Below are 23,148 nucleotides of genomic sequence, written 5' to 3' on the forward strand. Positions count from 1 at the left end.
TTCCTTAGCAATGTATGGTTATGGTTATGACTCAACTGATGTATCAAACAGGGGACGGTTCAAAATTGGTATCAATCATAAGACACAGGAAAGGGACAAGGGAGACCAAAGCAAGGTGAGAAGGTTCTTATTTGCATATAGAGGCACAAATTTACAATTTAATTGCGGTAACCATAACAACCAATTGTGCACTGGAAGTGTTGCAGTGAGTAAACGGCGCAGTGACAGAAGTGATTGTGAAAACAACGTGGGGCGGCTCAGAAATTATGTACAGTGGGGGTCAACATAAAGTATTTACAATACACGGGTACAATTTCATTGTTTGTGAAGAGACCCTTTGATTGCCGCAAATGGCGTTGTGGAGTCGACGGCGTTTCAACCTGTATAACTAAAGGTCATCATCAGGACGATGGTTACATAGTTCTTGAAATGTGTGCTCATACATAGGCATAAGTAGGATGACAAAAATTATGTTGCCTTGTTAGTTATTTCCACCACTGTCCCCTTTGCACAGAATTAATTCCAACCCTGAACGCTGTGCCCCCCTGGTGACCCTTCCAAGACGAACAGAGCACACCCCTCGGATTCTCGCCCTTGACAGTGATTTCGGGTATAGACCACCCAGCCAGCGCTCACTTCCAATTCTTTGTTTCTTCTTCTCTGGGCCTTTCTTCCATTGATAAATCCCCTCTTTCTCCCCTACTCTATAGAGCACATTTCAAGAACTATGTAACCATCGTCCTATGGATGACCTTCAGTTATACAGGTTGAAACGCCGTCGACTCCACAACGCCATTTGCGGCAATCAAAGGGTCTCTTCACAAACAATGAAATTGTACCTGTGTATTGTAAATACTTTTGTTTGACCCCCACTGTACATAATTTCCGAGCCGCCCTACGTTGTTTTCACAATCACTTGTGTCACTGCGCCATTTACTCACTGCAACGCTTCCAGTGCACAATTGGTTGTTATGGTTACTGCAATTTAATTGTAAATGTGTGCCTCTATATGCAAATAACAACCTTCTCACCTTGCTTTGGTCTCCCTTGCCCCTTTCCTGTCTCTTATGATTGATACCAATTTTGAACAGTCCCCTGTTTGATACACCAGTTGAGTCATTGTTCTATAGTTGTATCACTTTCCTACAGAACAGCAACATTATAAGAGAATTACCTCATAGTCCCTGAATTCTCTCAAATGCAGACAAGTCAGTTCAGGCAAACCTTCGCTTTGTACTCTTTTGTTTCTCCTTTGGAAAGATAGATGCACTCTAAATGCCTGATGGCCTTCTCTCCACTGTAGTGTGCAGGACTGCCCAAGTCATTCTGATGTTCTCACTCCTCAACGGCACTAGAGATCCCCAATTTCTCTTTTCTCAGGAACGTTTGCAGTTTTTTAAAAATAGATTGAGAGGTTGCCAGCCTCCAAGAGACCACCCTTCCCTCTTCCTTGCTCCCTCCCTTTCTTAGTCTCTACTTTTTGTGTTCCCTATCCTTTCTTCCACTGTGGTATCCTTTCCTCCCACCTTGCTATCCTTTCTCTGTCACACGGATTTCAGTCCTTCCTCCTTTATCCATTCTTTACTTCTTAAATACTTATTTATTCCTCACCTTTTTTTCTCTTTTTTTCCCTCCTGCCTTCGTTGCTTCTCTGATCACTTAATCTCTCCTCTTCTTCTTCCCGACCTCATTCCCCTCACCTGTCCCTCCTCCCTGCAATTTCTTCTTCCCTTTGTCCTCCTTTGAATCCTCTCAAAATTCTTTCCTCTTTCAGTGCTTTTCCACTCTTCTTCCCCTCTGTTTTCCACTTGTTCTATTTCCCACCTTTTCCCCTTATTTCACCCCTCTAACCCTGCTCTGTCAGTAGTTGTTTGCAGCAAGTATTTTACTAGGAAGCACCCACAGTTTTTAGGTCTCACCTGAGACAGCGTGTGCTCTGTCACTTTTGAGACATTTTGTTTACATGCAGGGGGCTCGAAGCCCACCCATTGCTTACCATTCATTGACTTCATTGCCAATCTTATTTGCTAGCTCCTATTTGGTAGGCACATGTTGGCTTCACTTCTGATAGTATGTTTCTCCTGGCACTGGCACATGGACCAAGTGCTGTTTCCTTTTTTAGGAGTGTCCTTCTGTCCACTTTCTGTCTCAGCCTATTTTTTTCTTCTACCCACAACACTTCATAAGAGTGTATCTGTTATCTCATTTCCAGTGCTCATTCCCTTTTACTATTCATCCTCTCCCGTTCTAATTTTTAGTACAGCATAACAACACTAAGCAGGCTGCAGGTTGTTAGCGGGAAGCCATAATTTCTTTTTAAATCTATGTTAAAGCTTTCATTATTAAGTAATCACTTATTTAGTTTGTAACAAAGTGCTCTTTGGTACGTGTTTCATGATTTATAGGATGTCTTGGGCATAACTAAAAAGTTTTGTGCAAAAAATTGGGTGTGGTCTAAATTGGTTTGTGTTTGCATAAATATTGGTTAGATAGAACATTTAAGCGTGAAAATAACATTTAAATTGGAAATAGTTCTAGCTTATTGTGAAGCCTATCAATAACAGGTAAATAATTCAGATCAGGGATCTGGTCGACTTCGACCGAGATCTGAATACCTAAATATAATGCCTGTGTACTAATAGGTACCAGGGATGTTGGCTTAGCCGATGTTTGCAGGATTTGCGTTTTTTCAATGTTTAGCTTATAGCCCGAAATTGAGCCAAATTGATCTGCTAAAGTCTGCAATGCTGGAAAGGAACTAGTAATATTATCAGTTAATACCACTATGTCGTCGGCATATTCCAATGCCTTATATTCAATACCATGGGCTATAATTGGAGAGATATTTTGAGATTTTTCTATCAAGGAGAGGAAGGGATCAATAAATAAAGCAAAAAGAAGAGGGGAACAGGGGCAGCCTTGTCTGGTTCCCCTGGTAATAGAAAAATAGCTTGATTCATTCCCTGAAATACGAATTTTAGCAATTGGAGATATATACAGAGATTGTAAAGCCAAAATAAATTCGGGCGTTATACCCTTCCAATGCAAAACGGCCCATAAATATCCCCAGGAGACCCTGTCGAACGCCTTCTCGGCGTCCAACAGGATCACCCCGAGGGAAGAATTTGTCACCTGGGCCCAATCTAAAAGGGCAATGACCCGCCTAATATGATCGGTCGTATCCCTGCCGGGGATGAACCCGTGCTGACGAGTGGAAACTAAGGGAGAAATTATTTGCGCAAATCGAAACGCCAGGATCCTTGAGTAAATTTTACTATCGGTGTTTATTAATGCTATGGGCCGATATGATGCAGGATTTAATTCATCCTTACCCTTCTTTTTGAATAGTACTATTGTCGACTGCCGCCAGGAGTCGGGGATTACCCCCGTCTGGGCAAGTTGAAAGACTTCCAACATCGGCTGCTTAAATAGATGTGAGAAAGTCTTATAAAATTCAAGATGAATGAGGTCGGGTCCCGCTGCTTTACCAGTCGAAAGGGATTTTATAGCAGCCACAATTTCTTCCCAGCTGATAAGTTCAGCAAGTATTGAATTGAATAAGCTAGAACGGCTGAATCATCTTCATCTTTCTTTATTTGGGCGTTGTAACGTCCTTAAAATGTTAGTCCTCCCAAAATTTTTATATTTGTTCAGATCTATTCCGTTATTAATCCCGAACTCTACTTTAACAAAAGCACAAAGGATCTGTCAAAGGTTTTTATGGTCATACCGTAAGCCAAGACGTGCCAATAAATGGACCTGCCTTCCGCAGGAACGTGGGGGCTGGTCAGTCCCGAATTTAGTTTATTATTATTGGGCAGCAATGATCCAGCAATTTGCTTTTCCATTATTAGAGGAGACTGCGGAGTTATCGCCACATCTGGCGCCATCAACATATTCAATTGCATTAGGTGATGCCACAAAAGGTATATTAACACGCATCCTTGAGCCAAGCTACTTCAAAAAAACGAGATTCAAGGTTATATGGGCCTTATTTATGATTTGGCAAAAAGTTTGTCGTCTCTTCTCCATTCCTAAGCTCAATTATTATACACCATTGAATGCCTCTGGATTACTTCCAGTGATATTTCAAGAGGGTGTAGTATCTATTTGGGCTCTTCAAGGCCTGAGAGATATCGGGGACCTTGCTGACTCCGGCCTGATGGCCTCTTTTTCGTTTTTGAAACATAAATTTCAATTACAGTCTAATCATTTTTTTAAATATCTACAAATCAGAAGTTTTCTTGATAAAAAATTCTTATCGAATCTAACTCTTTTTGACAAAATTTTGATATTTGAATTAGTCAAAAGGAAAGCAAAAATTGGTACACTATACCAAATTCTCTTGTCTCAACTCCCAGATGACTTACTCGATTATAACAATAAATGGGCGATTAAATTCGGAGTACCTTCCATTGATCTAAAACTTCCATTGAAGCTGGCCAGGACAGTTTTGGTCTCTGGTACACTCCGTACTCAAAGTTACATGGCCATGTTTAATCTTTATTATACTCCTGCAAAACTTGTCAGATGGGGGACTGCTATCGGGGGCAAAAGTTCATCATGTGCAAGATGTAAACTTCCAGCTGCCGATTCTCTTCATATGTTTTATGATTGTCCTGAGTTGTCGCGTTTTATCAATCAAATTGAAACATTTCTTACACAGATTACTCAGTCCCCAATTAAAATTTCTGCAGAAATGGTAATCACTGGTTATCAATATTCTATGATTTCTGAGAGATCAAGACATATACATTCCTTTCTGTTTATTGCAATGGCAATTTTTAGACTCTGTATTACTTCCCTTTGGATAAATCCCGAGCCCCCTACTTTCTCTCATTGGCAGGCTAGGATATTGGCATGGTCTAAATTAGAAATTGCTGTACAAAAGTTTAAAGGAAAGAGACGACGTCTAATTGCTGCTAAGAACTGGGCCCCTTTTCAAGATTGGTTAGCAAATTAATAACTTATCTCTGTTTATCTATTGTCTCATTGTTTATACTCCTATACGATTCTGTTTTCAATCTTTTTTCTATAATGTATCCTTGTTTTGTAAATCCTCATGGAATTTGTTTGTATGAATATGTTTATTGTTAATCCCTCCCCCACCCCCACGGGGGTATGTAACTTAAAAAAACTAAATAAAAATAATTTAAAAAAATAAATAAATTGGAAATAGTTTTTTTGCTTGTTTGACCGCTCCTGTTGCACTTCCTCCCTCAGTTTAATGTGTACATTGTGACAAAGATTACCATACAAATTTATACTACACAATGACAGGCCATACCATACCATACAATGTCAAGCCAAACTATACTATATAATGGCATAGTATGCTATACAATGACAGGCAATACCATATTATATAAACAGATACCATAACATACTATACAGGGACAGGTCATACCATACTACATGACAGAGCATACAAAACGTACTATAAAATAGGCAATACTATACCTTACCGCTGCTAATGGGTTTCGCCATTTATTCCACCAGGATGTTTCGCTTTTGATCACCCTGTTTTTGGATCTTTACTGTGGGGCAGTCTCAGTACCTGAGTTGCATTCACTGGGGAAGTCTTGGTAATTGGACTGAGCGTGTGTTTACTACCAGTGCCTGCCTTTCAAGAAAATGCCACTGTTGCAAGACTGTCTGCTTCCATAGGGAAATATTAGACTACATTGTTTCATTTAATAAACACAATTTCCTTTTGGTATCAGCTAGAAAATGTATTTAAAATCCAATTCAATGGTACAATCAATTTTTGTCTAACTATTGAGCAAGAGGCACTATGGAAGCCTTTCTGTAAGAATTCGACTGTCACCTAGAAGCTGGGTGGCTCCCCTATAGAGAGGTGTGAATTGCTCCAAGGACAGGGGAAAATGGCCTTTGGTGTGGGGAGGTGTTGTCCTTCCCTTGACAGGGTAGCCTGGAGGCTGTGCTCAGTAACTTGATTAACTTCAAAAGGGCCTTCCCTGTTACAGGCAGATGTCGCCAACGCCCGGGCCTGTCTCATCTTTTGATTCTTTAGTCAGGCTGGCTCCAATCCCAGAGGGAGTGGCCATACCATAGCATACCAAACAATAGCAGGCCATCCCATACCATACAGTGACAGACTGTACCATACAATTAAGGACCATACCATTCAAAGATAGGCCATACCATACCATATAATGATAGTTCATACCATGACATACTAGACAATGACAGGCCATACTATCCCTTACCATAACATACCATACTACACAATGACAGGCCATATAGTTCCATACTATACTGTGCTTTACAATGACAGGCCATATTATACTATACAATGACAGACCATAGCATACCATGCTATATAATGAAGAGGGCATACAGTTCCAAACCATACTATACAAAAACAGGCCATACAATACCATGCTATACTATACAATAAGAGGCTGTGCCATACTGCCTATAAAAATACAAGCCATACCATACATTAATGGGCCATAACAACAATACAGTCACAAGCCATACCATACAATGACAGTCCATACCATACCATAACATACTAGATGATGACCGGCATACTGTACCTTACCATACTTTACCTTACCATACTTTACCACACAATGACAGACCATACCATACAATGACAGGCCATATAGTTCCCTACCATACTGTAATTTACAATGACAGGACATACCATACTGTACAATGACAGGCTATACTATACTATTTTACACAATGAAAGGCATAGCATACCACACTATACAATGACAGGCCATTGCATACCATACCATACTATACAATGATGAGGGCATACAGTACCATACCATACCATACTATACAATAACAGGCCATGCAATACCATGTAATACTATACAATACCAAGCCATACTGTATCATACCAAGTATACAATTATAAGCCGTATCATACTATAAAATGACAGGGCATACCATACCAACTATACAATTACAAGGCATTTTTGACAGATAACCTGCACCCGCCAAACTAAACGCACCTCGCTCTTTATTGCTTCTACTGGTACCAGGTGCACTTGCACTTTTCATATTTTCGTAACTGTCCCTAATCCTGTGCTGTAAAAAAAAGTGTTCTATGATTAATAAAGTCTCTATTTGAAGAATGCATACCTAGGATCTTGACTAGTTGTAGATCTGACGTCTCCTCCACCCCCAGACACTCAGGCACTGAAACAGGGTATTTACCTGTGAAAATAGCTTGCACCTAGTGTTTCTCTGCCAGAGAGAGTGTATCAAGTACTCCAGAATGACGGGAGGTCTCGTACCTTGAGCATTAAGATCACCCAGGCCAGGATTTGAGTGCTCTAATATGTCATGGCCTCAAAAGATACAGTGATGTCCCAGCACCACGGTCTTGGTGCATAGTCAAATTTGAAACTAATGCTGGTGGTGTAACTCCACAAACTATTGCAAGGTTTGGGAACTACTCTTTGAGATGAGAGAGCAAAGTTTTCTAAAACAAAGAATGCACTAGAGTTCTCTGGTTCCCCACTTTGGTTATGCGCTGACTGAAGATACTTTTCTCCAGGTTCTTGAAAGGCTTGCCGGTCAGCCCCACTGTCCTCTCAGACGATCTGCGATCTGCTGTTGAAACTGAGCCGACGCCGAGGGGAATTCAGTACATCATCATCACCAAGGTATGTCTACACCAAGGATAAACATGCTGGTAGTGGCAGTGTGCAAATGAGGCAGAATACTAAAAAAAGGGGCACAAAACAGACCAGGGACAAATAAAGTGACCAGGACCCAGCTTCCAGAAGGAAGTCCTGGTAAGCTGGTCTGGGGGTGTTTAGTACTAATTCACACACGGTATGCCATATATAGGTATGCTCTCTTTACATGTGTTATTTTCATCCTTTTGTTTTGTTTAGCCCAGTGACACCGTATGTTGCATCTGGATTACATGGAGGTTCAGTTAAGGTACATTGAGCGGGAAAATGACTAGGAAGATGAGTGGGAGAAAGTATTGGGGTAATTATGTCCCAATCAGGGAGACACTAAAAGTTCAGGAGACATTATTGTCTTTGTATTTTTATTACTAGCTTTTGGAACTTAAAATGCTGCATACAAAGCTATGAAAGTATCTGTTTTGGCCTTGGTGTTTTGGTTTGAGGATTCCTTTTCCATCCACCACTGCTTTGTGAGCAACAGGGAAGCCTATGATGGGAAGTTCAACATTTGTCAAAGACCTCATGTGGTCCCTGACAGGCCAAACCTCTGATACGCCTGTTTACTAGCAGGCAAGAGACACCATATTTTTTCAAAAATTGTAATATCACGCTTCCTCCTCCATGACAAATTAAAAAGAAAAGCCACAAAGCACAATGAAAACCAAAAAGCAGAAGTGGTTGGTGTGAAATTTCCCCAAAGTCAGGGGTGATATGATTTCGAAAAGCACAAGGCGGGAGTAGCAGTTTCATGTGGGACGTGTGGTACGAGGAGGACACAGACAGGAAATTCAGCTCAGAGAGAGAGCTTGCACAGGAAAGATTTTACACCGAGTATTGTTGAGTACAAATAACTGTATTTCCCCTCAGTCCTCGTTTTCTCTCCACCCCCTCTAACCATGAAGATGGCTATTTTCCACTACTTCTCAGTACATACTGACATCTCCTTTTATTTTACGTGGATCTCGCCTTACATATTGCTAGTGTTATAAAACGGGGTTTGCCCCCCTGTCTCATCTCTTGATGGTCTATCACCTTTTCATTGTATTTTTTGCCTGTAATGAAATATTAATATGCAGAACACTGTGGCCTTGTCAGCACTATGTCAAATCTCACGAATAAATAAATAAATCATTGTAAAGGAATCTTCTTCAACACCTTTGAATGAAGTGACCAGCCAATATGTAATGTAACTACAGGTAAATATGTTAATTTTTTTCTGTAACCTATAAATAGGGAACCCCATAAAAATTATTTAAAAAGTCACAACATATTAGGGATATTGCCTAACTCCACATGTTTTTCATACTTAAATAAGAGAAATAACAACTGTTGCTATTAATTTATTGGAACTCACTTTACCAGTCTTTGAAGGATGAAAGGTAGATTTGGTCCTGCAGGGATTCAAACTCAATGGACTTCGAGTCACACTAGATATCAGTGGCGAACATTGAATTCACTGAACTATTATGACAATATTTTAACATATGTGACTATTAACGAGGAAGAAAAGCCACTATTGTCATCAGAAGCAAAAAAAAGCAGTTTGGACTTATTCTGGAACAATAGAACATGTTCACACGTGACCACAAACCAACTGGGCCACTGTAAGTAACAAATGAAGCAATGGTGAGGCAAGGATGCCAAGACCTTTATAGACGAAGGGTTGTTTTCCCGTGACAAGAGCATGCTTATTGATATTTAAGGTTAGACCTTAAACATTGAGGCCAATATAAATGTGAGGACTTTATGACTAGTTGCCTTCCTTAGGTGTAATCTTAGCACTACGGGCTGCCAATGAAGCGTGTTTAGTCATATGAGGGCACCTGCCGGCTCCCACCACCAGTCCCATGTTGGAATGTACAGATTGGCTTTAAAAGGAGCAGAGCCTTGAGGGACTCCAGCCACCGCCTACCATGGATAGGCCCCTTCAACAGATTCAGAATCCATGGCAGGGCTGCACCATTTGATTCTCCTCAGCCGATCTAACTGGAATTGAGTAGAAGAAGAGATGTACCATATGTGGCCTTTGCAGACTAAGCTTAGAGCTCAGAACAAAAGCAAATGGTGTTGTGTAGTTTCTACAAATCTATATAGGATCTGCGTGTTTAGGCAACATAAACTGTGGGATTGGTGTCCAGACTGATTCCAGGCATCCACAAAGGATATGTTAATCTGTAGACCAGCTGACTCACAGTGCAACTATGAGCCCCTCTTACCAAGGAGCGAATAGTTTCTGGCAACTATAGAACTTGACAACCCTGACCCCTCAGGGATCGTGGAAACAGTACAGTACTTTTTGCTCCGTCACTCATGCTTCCTTTGTCTCAGAGAGAAACACAGAATAAACGGTGGGGACGTTTTCAATAAATATTTATTGCACCAGCGTCATTCTAGTATAAAATAGGTGTGCCTCAACAACCATGAAACAGAAACAGATATATATATATGATTGAGCCCTAGTAGAGTAAAGAAAAACTAGAATTCTACCCTAGTGCTAAAACAATGAAGATATGCAGGCATATAGATACTTAACAATAAAATGTGTACTCCAACGATGCAAACCCCATCTAGATGTACTGAAATGTACGTAGCATGTATGTATGTAGGTGTATAGCCAAGAATCCCCTTAGGATAGAGCCAACCCCATTACCTGATGTGGGAGAGCGAAGGACCGCGTCTTGGTCTTGAGATGGACACCCTGCAAGGGATGTCAGACCACTGCGTGCTGGAGTGTCAGCGTGCAGAGACCTCAGCAGCTCGCGTCAGTGTGGAAATTTTTCTTTTCTGGTTTACTCAGTGAAGATGTAGTGCTTATATACTCGAAAGGTACCCTCAGGGGTTCTACCTAAAAATTTACTGAGGGCATGTCGGGCAAGGATGACGATAGAGGTGACCCTTATACAGAGTTATTATGCAGAAGATGGTAATCCTGCAGTGATACTGAGGATCCTCATGCATAATACATGAGGCTAGTTTTCAGAGAGCACGACAGTCGTGTAGCACCTAGCTCAGTAGAAGGTCAGTGCCAAACCCCTTATGTAGAACAGTGGTAGGACAGATGTAGGTAAAAGGTCATGCATCTACCTAGGCCTACATTGCGGTACATTGGGGTTCATAACAATGGATGAGCTAGATGAGCATTCTGAAGGACAGTACATTCTAAAAGGGGCTTCATAGCCAAAGCTGCACAGAAATGGTATAGACCTGAGGGCTGAACAATAAGAAATCGATTTTCTGGTGTTTGAACTTTAGGGGTTGTTAAACTCTCAAGTCCTCAATGATCTAAAAGAGCCAGACAACAGCCTCCCTACGCCTATACAGTTGTAAGGAGTGAAGTGCCATTGACCAATTCCAGACCTAAATAAAACTATTTAAAGTAAAACAAATTTGAGCTCATCTTGTGGGCTACTTCAGTGTATAACCTGTAATTGCTTCAGTGCAGTAGATCATCTGTCTTGAACAGCTGAAAGGTAACCCTCACGTGGGGCACTCAGAGAGGGGGGCGTATGAAGTCGTTGACACCTTTTGTATTAATGAGAATTCTTGTTTCTCGTCACTTTGTAAACATTCCATTATAATGTTTGTGTTTTCTTTCCTCTTGCAGCCAGGTCCCGGCCCGCAGCAGTCTGAAGACCCAAGCATTCACCTCTTAGGACCAGACGGAGAGCCCAAGTCCAGTGCCTAAATCTTGCTTTCACAACCGAAGCATTCTGGCGATGGTATCCTCCCTTGGCTTGTCCTCCGTAGTGTTCCTCCCAGCTCTAAGTCACCTTTTTAACCAGTACCCTCTGCACAACAGGAGTTTGAGCTGCTACCTATCACAGGAAACACTTTACAGCAGAGGAAGGTCTTCATGCAGATTTCACTTGAATTCTCTGGGACAGTATTCAGTGTGGATTCAACCCATCACTCTAATACTGAACGTTTACACAGTGCTCAGCGCACACTGCACTCTCTCTTTTCTGGTAGTTGAACAAGGACCGCTGTTGTCAACCAATTCAGTGATCTTCATTTTACCAACTTTAGAAGGTTGAAAGGCATTAAGTGCTGTGGCCAGACTGTATCCTATGATCTGTAGTTTTGATTTCTACATTGGTAAAGAAGTCACTGAGTGATTATCTGCAGTCTCTGCCTGTTTACTGTGCTTGACACAAGCTTCCAGGAAGTAAGGCTGGCACTTACAGTAAGATTCAATCGTCACATGTTAAAAAGAACAGCAAACATGGACTTTAACATTAGTCAGTTGCTTAAGAGAAATGTATATCCATTGGTGTGTAAGGATCTGTGCTAATTGGAAAAAATATCACAGCAGGGCCACCTCCAAGCAGCAAAACACCCTTCACTGCTTGTTTGAAGTGCATTAACCATCTTCAGAAAGTTCGATTATGCCCACTTGGCTATGGAAATGTCAATGTATTTGTTGTATCATCACAGAGCTCAGGAAACATCCCAAGGTTTTGCAGTTAAAGTTTTTGATTCCAAAAGTTGAATCGGAAAAAGTGCCAACATCCATATGAAAGCTTATTACCATTTTTGTTTTACAGCCTGCGCTTCCCTTTAGCTTTGGGTGAATCACGAAATCTCAACGAAAGGTTTTCCTTTTTTCTTAGGTCTTCAGTTATGATGTATCGCTGGCACCACTGTGGTGTGTTCAGTGTTATTTGTCTGAGGATGTGTCTGGAAGCGGGGCCTGCTGTTTTAGTAGAGTGAGCTACCAGCTTCACTAAAACCTTCCAAAAATATAAGGCTTGTGTAGCTGTAGATAAACGTGCTGTGCATACTCATGCCATCTAGTGTTATGCTCGGACATGTGCATGTTGTTTTTCTTCAAAGAAGTTTTCAGAGTCACAAGGTATTGTGACTCCTCCCCTTAGTGGTAATGCTCATGGGTATCGACTCCATTGTTTGATTGTTTTTTCTTCGTCATCGGGTCAGACGTGTTCCTTCGAGCTCCAGTTTGACGGTGTGTGGTGTTTCGCAGGGCACGTTCGGTACCATCTTACTTGTCAGACGAATTAACACTATATTTTAGCGTATGTTCCTAGCTTCATGTTTCTTTTGCTCTGGGTCTGCGGTTGATCAACTTCGACTCCCTCTGTGAGGCCTCTAACCTTTGTGGCCTTCATTCGCCCCTCGACACCAGATAATGCACATGTAATGGAAAGAACTCCATTGCGCTACTGCCCGATGTTTCGGGCGAAGTACCTGAGAACAGACCTCCATCAGGTGCACAACCTCTGTCTGTCCCTGACCACCAGGAGGCCTCCTGTTCCATGTGTCTCACCTTTAGAAACAAGAAAACTTTACTGTACCATCTGGATCATTGCATCCCTTTCAGCCTCTGCCACACTACAATTCGGAGGATACTCTGGAACTGTTCGGAGAACAGGAGACTGAAGGGGAACTGCAACCAGAGGCTTCCAGCGCAGAGGCTCAAGAGTTGGATGGAAGAGGACTCGGGTTCCGATGTCGAAGCGGTCGAGCCTCCACCTGCACAGCGTCGGCTGACAAAAAAAGCCACAGTGAGTACTATCATCCCACCTCCCACCCCTTGACACAATCTGTAAGCCGAGCACCGCCTTTGTGAGGGTGGAGCATTGAGCTCACCTCACAGGCCACCCATAAGGCCTCCGGTCCACCACTGCCACAAGGTCATGGTCGGCACTGAGAATCCGAGTCAGACCGAACACACGCACACAAACCGGCCCATGATATCTGCAAAGAGCCATTCAAGGCAAGAGCCATCACGCCTCCGGTAGACAAAAAGTTTAAGGCTTTACCCTCAGACACTCTTTACATCAGGGGACAACTGCCACTTGACTCATGCAGATGTTTATCGTTTCTATCCTTCTTTCATATTTTCGCATGGTCGTCTTGTCTGTATCTCTGCTCAGTTTACATCCTCACCCTCTGGGTGTGAAAAAAAACTATCTAACAATGGAGCTGATGCCAAGGCACATTAACAATAATGGGTGGAGTCACTCTACCTCGCAATTCCAAAGACTTCTTCGAAGTTCTTCAAACTTGCACATGTCCGAGACCAACACTAGATGGAAGGAGTATGCACAGTATGTGAATCTGCAGCACTACATGCCACAAGCAAATGCTTACCGGATAAGTAACATTCTCCCCCTCCCATTCCATGTGACCATCCACTTTGAAGATTTAACAATCACAGTGATTCCTTTGGATTAACTTACAAGTACAATAAGATCTTTGGTGTCACTTAATGAGAATACCACAGATCATAAATGCATAGAAAAGCATAATGATTAGTGTAGAATCAAAATAATTGACCTCAGACACAGCTACATGATTGAATAAATTAGATTTATATGGCCATTCTTGAAACTTAGCATGCTAAATTTGAAAGGTGCAACTTGAAAGTGTATCAGCTCATGTGAATTGGACAAGTGAGGAAATATGAAAACTGATGACACTAGAAACCAATAGGAAACCATTTTGGCTATCATCAAAATCAATTAAAGTAGGGTGGAATTTTGATATATATTTCTACTCATGGCTTAGGATAATTATTGTTGTGTTCTAAAGCAATCTAAACTCATCTGTTCATATTAGACACCAACTAATTTTAGCTATTCCATTTTCCAAGAAACTTTCAATGTATTATTGACATATTGTACTAGGTATTTCTGTTCCCACCTAGTTTGTACAATTCACACATCTGAATCATTATTCCTCAAGTGTGTTATTCATTCACTCGCTAGTAATGTTTCTAATACTAATTTAAAGCTGTTCAACTAATTAGCGCTGCTGGTAACCTACATTTCACCAGTGGTCAAAACATGTCCACCTTTGAGCTCCAGTTGGTATTTTGTGTAAATTAAATAAGGATCTCTTGTCTGGCAGCGTAAGAAATTAGTTTTTTCTCATCTCTGATTTGCCTGCTTCTTTCAGGTGATTGAGGTTAATGTGATCATACCCGCCTGTAATCAAAGATCAGGTTCTTGATTCTATTTGAAGCTGCCCTCATCGTTTCCTGCGACAGGGAGCTTGGCATGGTTGTAAGAGGAACCGGGCTTGCCTTGCTGATTTACCACACTGTGGGCAGAAACCTGTTTCTATCTCGCAATGTTTTTCTTACTGAGCATCAACTCCACGTCCGTCTTCTTTGCCACAGTAATTAACACATGAGCTTTAGGCTCCCACAGAAACTCCAAGCAAAATAAAGTTAGCTTACTAGCCTCCCATCCCTCCAATATGGCCCCCACCTTCATCCAGCAATAGGGTAAAAAGAGGCACCACACAATCCAACGACCTGTTTTATAATTTCTGCACTACTGAGTGCTGTTTCCAGTTTTTACGGTAGGTGGGATCGAGGTCCTGCTCTAGCAGACTCATGGTGCCCCCAGGTGTCTAGGTGTGCTAAGCATACTGGGGCGACCTCTCTGTTTTTATTTTGGTGGGTTGCACACTCCCTGTGTCCTGCTTTAGCGGACTGCCTGGTGGCGCGGTTTTGGCATACTCTGCGGCCGCCTAATGTGCAATACGTAACGCGCACTAGGCTGGTTTTGTCCTGCCTGAGAGGGCTTGCCATGGTGCGTGGTCTTGTTCTTGGGTATTTCGCCGTTGACCAGACCTCCCTGTCTTTTCCCAAGTTCATTTTATTTTAAATTGATGTGCTCACCTTATTTCATTCTCCTGGGGTTTCCTCCACCAGAGGGGTCAGATCCCGTCTTTTTTTTCTTCTGATTCCTGTCGGAGGCGTGGGGGCGTGGCTTATTGCGGGCACCGGTTCCCGTTCGCGGTGGCCCTGGAAGTATTCTTTTGTTGGTTGGGTGGCGTGCACGCTTAGGACATTCTGGCAGCCTCCACGGTGCATTATGGTTGTGTTTCCCTGGCAACCACAGCGTTTTTGTTTTTAACGTCGTGTGTTTGTAGGCTCAGCGGTTGTTTCTTCCTGTGAGTACTATGGTTGTGTAGTGTGCGCTGCTATGGAGTCTGGTTGTAAGGCACTGTGGAAATCACATAATGTGGAAAAAGTTGAGCCTTCGGAACCTCTGCCTTCATTGTCAGTTATTCAGCAGATGATCCAGGCTGCTGTGGCTGCTGCCTTTCAGAAGAAGGAGGCTGTTCCTCCTTCTAAAAAGTAGAGGATGGATCCTGGTATCTCCCATGACTTTGACGGGTAGGAGGATGTGGAACTTAAGGGGCGTTACGTATAGGGTTCGGACTTAAAGGACGTCCTGCAGCACATTTCCTCCAATCTGTTGTTTCCTGAGTCCGGGGTGGCTGAGGAGGACACGGATTTCAAAAGAAAGAATCAGAATCATTACCTATTCACTCTTCGGTACCTAAGGTTTTGGAGAATGAATGGAAGGATGTTGATAAACATGGGTTTCCCTGGTTTCTGGCTAGACCTTATCCCTTGCAGGACTTTGCGGATAAGTTTTCTGCTTCTGTTAAGGTAAGTTCCTTGATGGCTGGAATGGCGTCCCAGGGCGCTATTATTTTGGAGCATGCTTCTCCGGCTGACCCTGTGGATAAGAAGGTGGATGCAGCTGTGAAACGTCTTTTTGCTGCTTCTAATTTTGCTGTTAGGACTGCAGCCTATTCCTCTTATACTATTAAGTCTTTAATGAAAGACTTCCAATCTTTGGCGGAATTGATGGACCAGGGCGAGGATATTTCTCCAACTCTAGCTCTGATGGAGCAACAGGTTTGGCTTTCTGACATTTCTTTTGATTCCTTAGGGGTGTCTGCCTCTACGGCTGGCTCTTCAGTCGCGGCTCGCCTCCAGATGTGGTTGCGTTCGTGGAGGGCGGATGCAGTTCAGAAGAGTTTGTTGATGAAGATTCCATTTTCAGGGGTAAAACTCTTTAGTCCTCTTTTGGAAGATATGGTTAAGAAGTCTGCGGAGGGTCGCAAGCTTCTGGCTCTGGATTAGTCGGCCCGTCCCTGGTTCTTTGGTGCCCGAATGGCCTTTGGGCCGGATCGGCAAAGGAGGGCTCGCCAGCCCTTTCGTGGAAGGGGGCGAGGGCGTGGTGCTCATTCCACTGACGAGTCCAGATTCCCTACATCTTCTGCCACCTCCTCAAAACCCTGACTATATGGCTGTAACCGGGGTGCAGGTGGAGGGTTGATGGTCCCTCTTTGTGAACAATCGGTGGTGTTCCATTTCGGATCAGTGGATCCTTTAGGTGGTGTCGGAGGGGTTTTGCATTGGTTTTACAGTGAAGCCCCCTCCAATTTTTGGATCACGCCTTGTCCCCAGGATGGGTTGAGAAAGGAGACTCTCCTGGTAGGTGTTCTGAGTCTTGTGGAAAAGGGTGTTGTGGTTCCAGTGTCCCCAGAACAGGTGGAGCTCGGGGTTTATTCCTTTCTTTTTCTGGTCGAGAAACATACCGGAGACCTCAGGCCTGAGTTGGAACTGAAATGGCTGAATTGGTTCATCCCTCCTGTCAAATTCAAGATGGTGTCACTACAACTGATTCTTTCATTGATCAATCAGGGGGATTTTCTTGCTTCCTTCGACCTGCAGGATGCTTAACTCCATGTCCTGGTCCATATGGTGTCCGCGAGGTTTCTACGCTTCTGTGTGTTGGGCAGTCATTATCAGTTCAAGAAATTGCCTTTTGGTCTTTGTTCCTCTCCCCAGGTTTTTACTAAAGTCCTGGCTCTTCTGATTGGCTATTGCATGGGCAGGGCATTAAGATTTTTCATTACCTGGATGATCTTTTGATTCCTGCCTCTTCTTTCCCTAAGGCGAAGTGTCATGTCCAGGAGGTTTGCCAAGTGCTGGGAGCCCATGGATTTCTGGTAAATCTGTGGAAATCTTGCCTTGTTCCGACTCAGGATCTCACATACATTAGGGCTCGATTCATGACTGTGGGGGATGGGTTTTCTTCCTCGGGTCCGAAAATTGGCACTGATGTCGGAGATTTGTGCCTTGTTGTCCATGCCCTGTCCTCCTGTGAGACATTAGTAAAGGGTACAGGGCCTGATGTCTGCTTCCTTGATGGTGGCTCTTTGGGCCCGCCTGCGTGTGTACCCTTTTGTGAACCATATTTTGCCCCACTGGCTCCCTTGTGGTCTGGAGTTCCGTCAAGGGGTGCCGGTGACTGCCCAGGCCAGGGAGGATTTGGGGTGGTGGTTGGACGAGGCAAACTTCTCCAGGGGTAGTCCGTTTCTGGTCATTCCTTCTCAAGTGGTGACGACAGATGCTAGTATGTTGAGCTGGGGTGCTACCCTGGGGGAGTCTTCGATCCAGGGCAAGTGGTCCAGGGCCCTGATGTCTTGTTCTTCAAATTACAGGGAGCTGAAGGTGGTTCACTTGTGTCTCTGCCTTTGCAGCTCTTCTGAGGGGTCACCATGTGCAGGTCAGGACGGACAACCAGGTTGTCATGCGTACTTGAATCATCAGGGGTTGCAGGGTGCGGTCCCTCAGTTGTCTTAGCCGGCATCCCTTTCTGCCATTTATCTACCGGGCAAGGAGAATGTGGTGGTGGACTGTTTGAGCAGGGTTTTTTCCTACATGGGTTCGCAGTCTCTGACCCCGGAGGCATTCCTGATGTTGCAGGGGAGGTTTGGGTCTCTGACGATGGTCTTGTTTGCCTCTCTGGACAATGCCAAGGTCTGTTATTACTGCATGATTATGCCTTGCCTGGGGGCTTGGAAGGTGGATGCAGTGTCATTCCCATGGCACCAGGGTCTGTTGTATGCGGTTCCCCTGATTTCGGCAGTTCTGCAGAAAATCAGGAGGGACGGGGCTTTGGTGCTTCTGGTGGTCCCGGGTTGTCAACGCCGCCCGTAGTTTCCTCTGTTGTTGAAGTTGGCGGTGCGTCCGGGTTGGACATTTCCGTTTCATCCGTATCCTTTGATGGGTTCTCTGGTTCCCTTCCCAGTGTTCCAGTCCATGAGTCTTCAGGCTTGGCTCTTGAACGGCAGTCTCTGATCCAGAGTGGTTGTTCCCAGGTGGTCGCTGGCCTCATTCAGCAGTTCAGGCGGCTTTCAACTTTGAGAGCTTATGCTAAATATTGGGATAATTTATCTGGTTGGTGTCTGTGCCAGGGGTGGTCTGTTGATGTGGTGGATCCGGCTTGTGTTCTAGATTTTTTGAAGGGTTTTGATCTGAGATTGGCCCTTTCTACTCTTCAGGCCCAATGGGCGACTATTCGGGCGTTCCGGGGTTCCATTTATGTTGATATTGAGCCTCTGGTGGCTCACCTGTTGAGATTACTGGCCTAAACCTAAACCAATGTTGTCTCCCCCCTCCGTGGGATCCTCCATTTGTATTGAGGGCATTACAAGGGGTTCCCTTTGAGCCCCTGGAGTCTGTAGACATGAAGTTTTTGACCTTGACGGTGGTCTTTTTGGTGGTGATTGCCTCTGCCAGACGTGTTGGTGAATTGGGGTCTATCTTGAGATTTGCCCCATTTTTGGCAATTTTTGGAGGATGGTGTGGTGTTGAGAATGCACCCTACTTTTGTGCCTAATGTGGCTACTTTCTTTCATGGGGCTGCGGAGGTGGCTCTTCCTGTTTTCTTTCCATATCCCCTGTCTTAGGCGGAGTCTCTGTTACATCTTTTGGATGTGAAATGTGCTTTGTTGGTTTCCTTGTCCTGCACTTCTTCTTGCTGTAAAGTAGACAATCTGTTTGTCACTTTCGGTTTGGCTAGACATGGCTTAAATTGCTACCTTTCTACTCTTCGTAGTTGGCTTAAGGAGGTGATCCTGTTGGCTTATGGTGTCCAAGCCGGGGTACTCACTCATCCGGTTCAGGGGCGGTCTACTCGTTCTGTGACTGTTTCTTGGGCCACTTTCAAGGGGGTGTCCGTGGAGGATATTTGCAGGGCAACCACGTGATCTTCTCCTCATACCGTTATGATGCATTACTGGCTTGAGGTTGGGGGTGGTGCTTCAGTTGCTTTTGCCACTTCTGGTCTAGTTGATTCTTGAATTTTTGTTTGAGCCCCTTGTGTGGTCAGTAAAACTGTTGTTGCTGACTTCTGTGTATGAACTGTCTCCTGTTTCACATGAAGCTGATGTTGCTTTGGTATCTGCTCATGTGTAAATTACTGTGGCGAGGAAGACGGACAAGGAGGTAATACCCTGGTTACTTACCGGTAATCTTCATTACTCCGAGTCCTAGTCTTCCTCACCACAGTATAGTTTCCCTTCCCGACCAGCCCTTAGTGGGGAGCTTCATGTTCTATGACTTTGTTTACAGGTCATTGGGGTGTATGGTGCCTCCTTTTATCCTATTGGTGGATGAAGGTGGGGACCATGTTGGAGGGATGGGAGACTAATAGGCTAACTTTATTTTGCTTGGAGTTTCTATAGGAGCCTAAAGCTCGTGTTAATTACTGTGGTGAGGAAGACTAGGACTTGGAGTAATGAAGATTACCGGTAAGTAGCCGGGGCATTACCTATGTATGCAAATCTTCAATTTCCTACCTATGTTTTCACCAATTTTCTCTTGTTAAAAATGCAGTTTGAGACACAAATGCTTCCTGTCTCATTATTTCCGGCTGACACTCGAGGAGCGCTTAGAGGTATATTCTAGCTATGCTGTAAGCAGCGATCCACATTTGTCATTAAAGCATAAATATGCAAGCGTGTATTTACGAAAAGTTCTAGCCACAGACCAGGGAGTGTTGGTTGAAGTCTACAGTTTACTCACCTGGGATCAGAGGCTTGGTTGGCACTGCCAGAAGGTGGAACACTTTGCTAAAATGATCCACTCATCGCACAGGGTGTGGGTGGTTGCAGGGACACTTTCGATATTTAAAGTCATCAGCTCTGACACAAGCGTGATTTCAGACCATTCCCTAATTTAGCTGAGTCTCAATAAAGTGCCAATTTGCAGCGAAAAGTGCTTTTGAAACACTCTGATCCTGGATTGGTGAAGTGGTAAGGTGAGGGTGTGACAGATTATCTGTGTCCTGCTCACACTTGCTGTAAACCTGTCTAGTCATAGACTGGAACGTTCGGTCTTTTGTATCTTGGTATATTGTCATTCTCTGTACAGTTGTAAATTATTAAACAGAATACCATTTAGATCTTTTCTCTTGTCTATACTGGTTTTTGTAGGGGATATTGGATGATTCATCTGTCCTGCCAGTGTTTCTGCAGACAAAGCTATGTTGGCTTCATCATTTTTTTTATTCACGTCACTCGCCCTCTCAAAATGGGAGCTACACCTTCTTGGTGTATAAATCAGGTAGAAATACTTTAAAGTAACATGACACTGAAGCTACCGGTATGCATACTGCATGTGAGACCGTGTGTAAGTGCACATGGAGCAAGCCAGGATAAAAGGAAAAAAATGACACATTTGAAATCACAAAACTAATAAACTACACACATGACTGTGAAAAGCAGAGTTTGCCAGGGAGTTTGAACTAAAAGTATCAACTCAAACTCTGGCCCACCCTTCATTAGTATTAAGTAGTCATTTGTTAGAGGGGTGTGTCCTTCACAAACACTTGTTAATTTCTCAATGTTGTATCTATCCTGCATCCCACTTGCTTACATTTCAGTTATTCTTTATGTCACAGATACATTGCTGTTCATCGCCATTGCACCAGTCTTCCACCCTATTTGTCTATCCTTCACTATTACTCTTATCTTTCACTGGGACCATCTAACCTTCTGGTACTACTGCTTGCAATCTCCAGACTCGGTCATCGCAAGGGAAACATCGTTTTTGGAAGCAAGGTACAAAGAGATCATTAGCATTACCAAATCCCTGCCTCCTAAGAGCCAGTTCTTTCACTTCTTCATCAGATAATTTAATATTGCCCCACTGTTTACTGTGTCTGATATGTTGTCAGTGTTTACAATTGTACTTCTGCTGTTTTCCTATCTCTGGGAAGGGTGTCTCCGGTTTCTTCCCAGTTATCACTCTGCCTAGGACTACTGGAGTTCAGAAATCTCACGCATGTCAGGATAATTTCTCTGAAGTTGACTGACCTAGTTATGCCTCTGCTGCCCTGAACCCATGGGCACTCCAGCCCTGAGTGAATGGTGGCTGATTACTTGTCCTTATGTTTATGGATTTATAAAGCGCATGGCTGCCCAAAGGCTTCCCAGCGCTGAGGAGAAGGTGCTGTGAGGGAAAAAGGGAGTTATCTGGACTGGGAACCAAGAGTGAAAAAGATCTTCTTCCTCATCTAGATCTCTTTATTCTTCTCGTCTTCATGAGTAGATCTGAGGAGGATCTCAGAGATCCAAGAGGAACATATGTCGAACATATGGTGTGACCAGAGGTCTCAGTAGGGCAGGACCCTTGCTGTTCATGGCTTTGTGGGCTATACATAAGGATTTAAATTTGATCCTGGATTGGATCGGTACCAGTGCAGTATTTCCAGTGAGGTTTTCACTAAATCTTATCTGGGAATGCCACGGAGTATCCTGGCTGCCGCGTTTTGAACCACCTGGAGCCTGTTCACTACATATTTGGGGGAGCCCATATAGAGGGAGTTGCCGTAGTCCAGCCGGGACACCACCAAGGCCTGAACCACGGTTCTCCGGGTCTGTTCAGGAAGAAGAGTTAAAATCTTCCGAATCATGCGGAGTATCCCAAAACAGGTGGCTGCCAGTTTTTTGGCTTGTATTTCCATAGAGAGACTGTGGTCTAGCCACATTCCTAGGTTTTTTTATGGAATTGGTAGGAATAGGGGGACTGCCTAGTTCTGGTGGCCAGCTAATGATTTCTCGGGGCACAGAATTGTTTCCCAGAAACATCAGTTCTGTTTTGTCTCTATTAAATTTTAGGCTGCACCTGGTCATCCATTCCACTACTTTTTTCATGCAGGGGCCCATTTGGTTGTGATTACACCGAGGGCCCTACGTCACCGATAATACCAGTTGGGTATCATCTGCGTATGATACAATGGATAGACCAAATTTCTGCACTATATTTGCCAAAGGTTGCATGTATAGGTTGAATAATGTGGGACTCGGCGGATCCCCGTCGGACTCCACATGGTACCTGTAGGACTTCTGAAAAGTGCTCGCCTTCCATTATCTGGAAGGATGTATCTTCTAAGAATTAGGACAGCCTGTTTAGGGCACTGTTTCTGATGCCTGCCTACTTCAGCCTGAGGATCATGGTGTTATGATCAACAGTGTCAAAAGCCGCACTAAGATCAAGTAATAGGATTGCGGCTACAACCCCCTGATCAAGGATTCCCTTGAGTTTCTCCGTGACCACCAGCAGGGCTGACTCTGTGCTGTGTTGTGGTCTGAAGCCCATTTGGGTGTGGTGCAACACCTCATTTTCTTCCAGAAACTGTAACAAGGTATGGTTGACATGCTTTCCCACTATTTTTCCTAACAGGGGTAATAGTGAGATTGGTCTGTAGTTCCCCGGGTCTGAAGGGTCTAAGTGAGGTTTCTTTAGTAGTGGTCGAACTATGGCGTGTTTTTCAATTTTTTGGAACTATCGCTTGTGTGAGAGATAGCTAGAGCAGTTCAGGTGTAATGTCAGTGTTGTAGTACC

General features: G+C 43.7%; 1 protein-coding gene across 1 annotated transcript in view; it reads left to right on the forward strand.

The window, feature by feature from the left end:
* The window catches only part of MVD (mevalonate diphosphate decarboxylase), a 62,391-nt gene extending 47,845 nt beyond the window's left edge, over positions 1–14,546 (forward strand). Inside the window, exons 9-10 of the mRNA XM_085639593.1 lie at positions 7,541–7,649; positions 11,287–14,546. Of these exons, the coding sequence (XP_085495719.1) occupies positions 7,541–7,649; positions 11,287–11,367 (190 nt within the window). The 3' untranslated portion in view covers positions 11,368–14,546. The remainder of the gene's footprint in view (positions 1–7,540; positions 7,650–11,286) is intronic.
* Positions 14,547–23,148: the final 8,602 nt, after the last annotated feature.

Source organism: Triturus cristatus, chromosome 12, assembly GCF_964204655.1.
Source record: "Triturus cristatus chromosome 12, aTriCri1.1, whole genome shotgun sequence".
Lineage (NCBI taxonomy): Eukaryota > Metazoa > Chordata > Amphibia > Caudata > Salamandridae > Triturus > Triturus cristatus.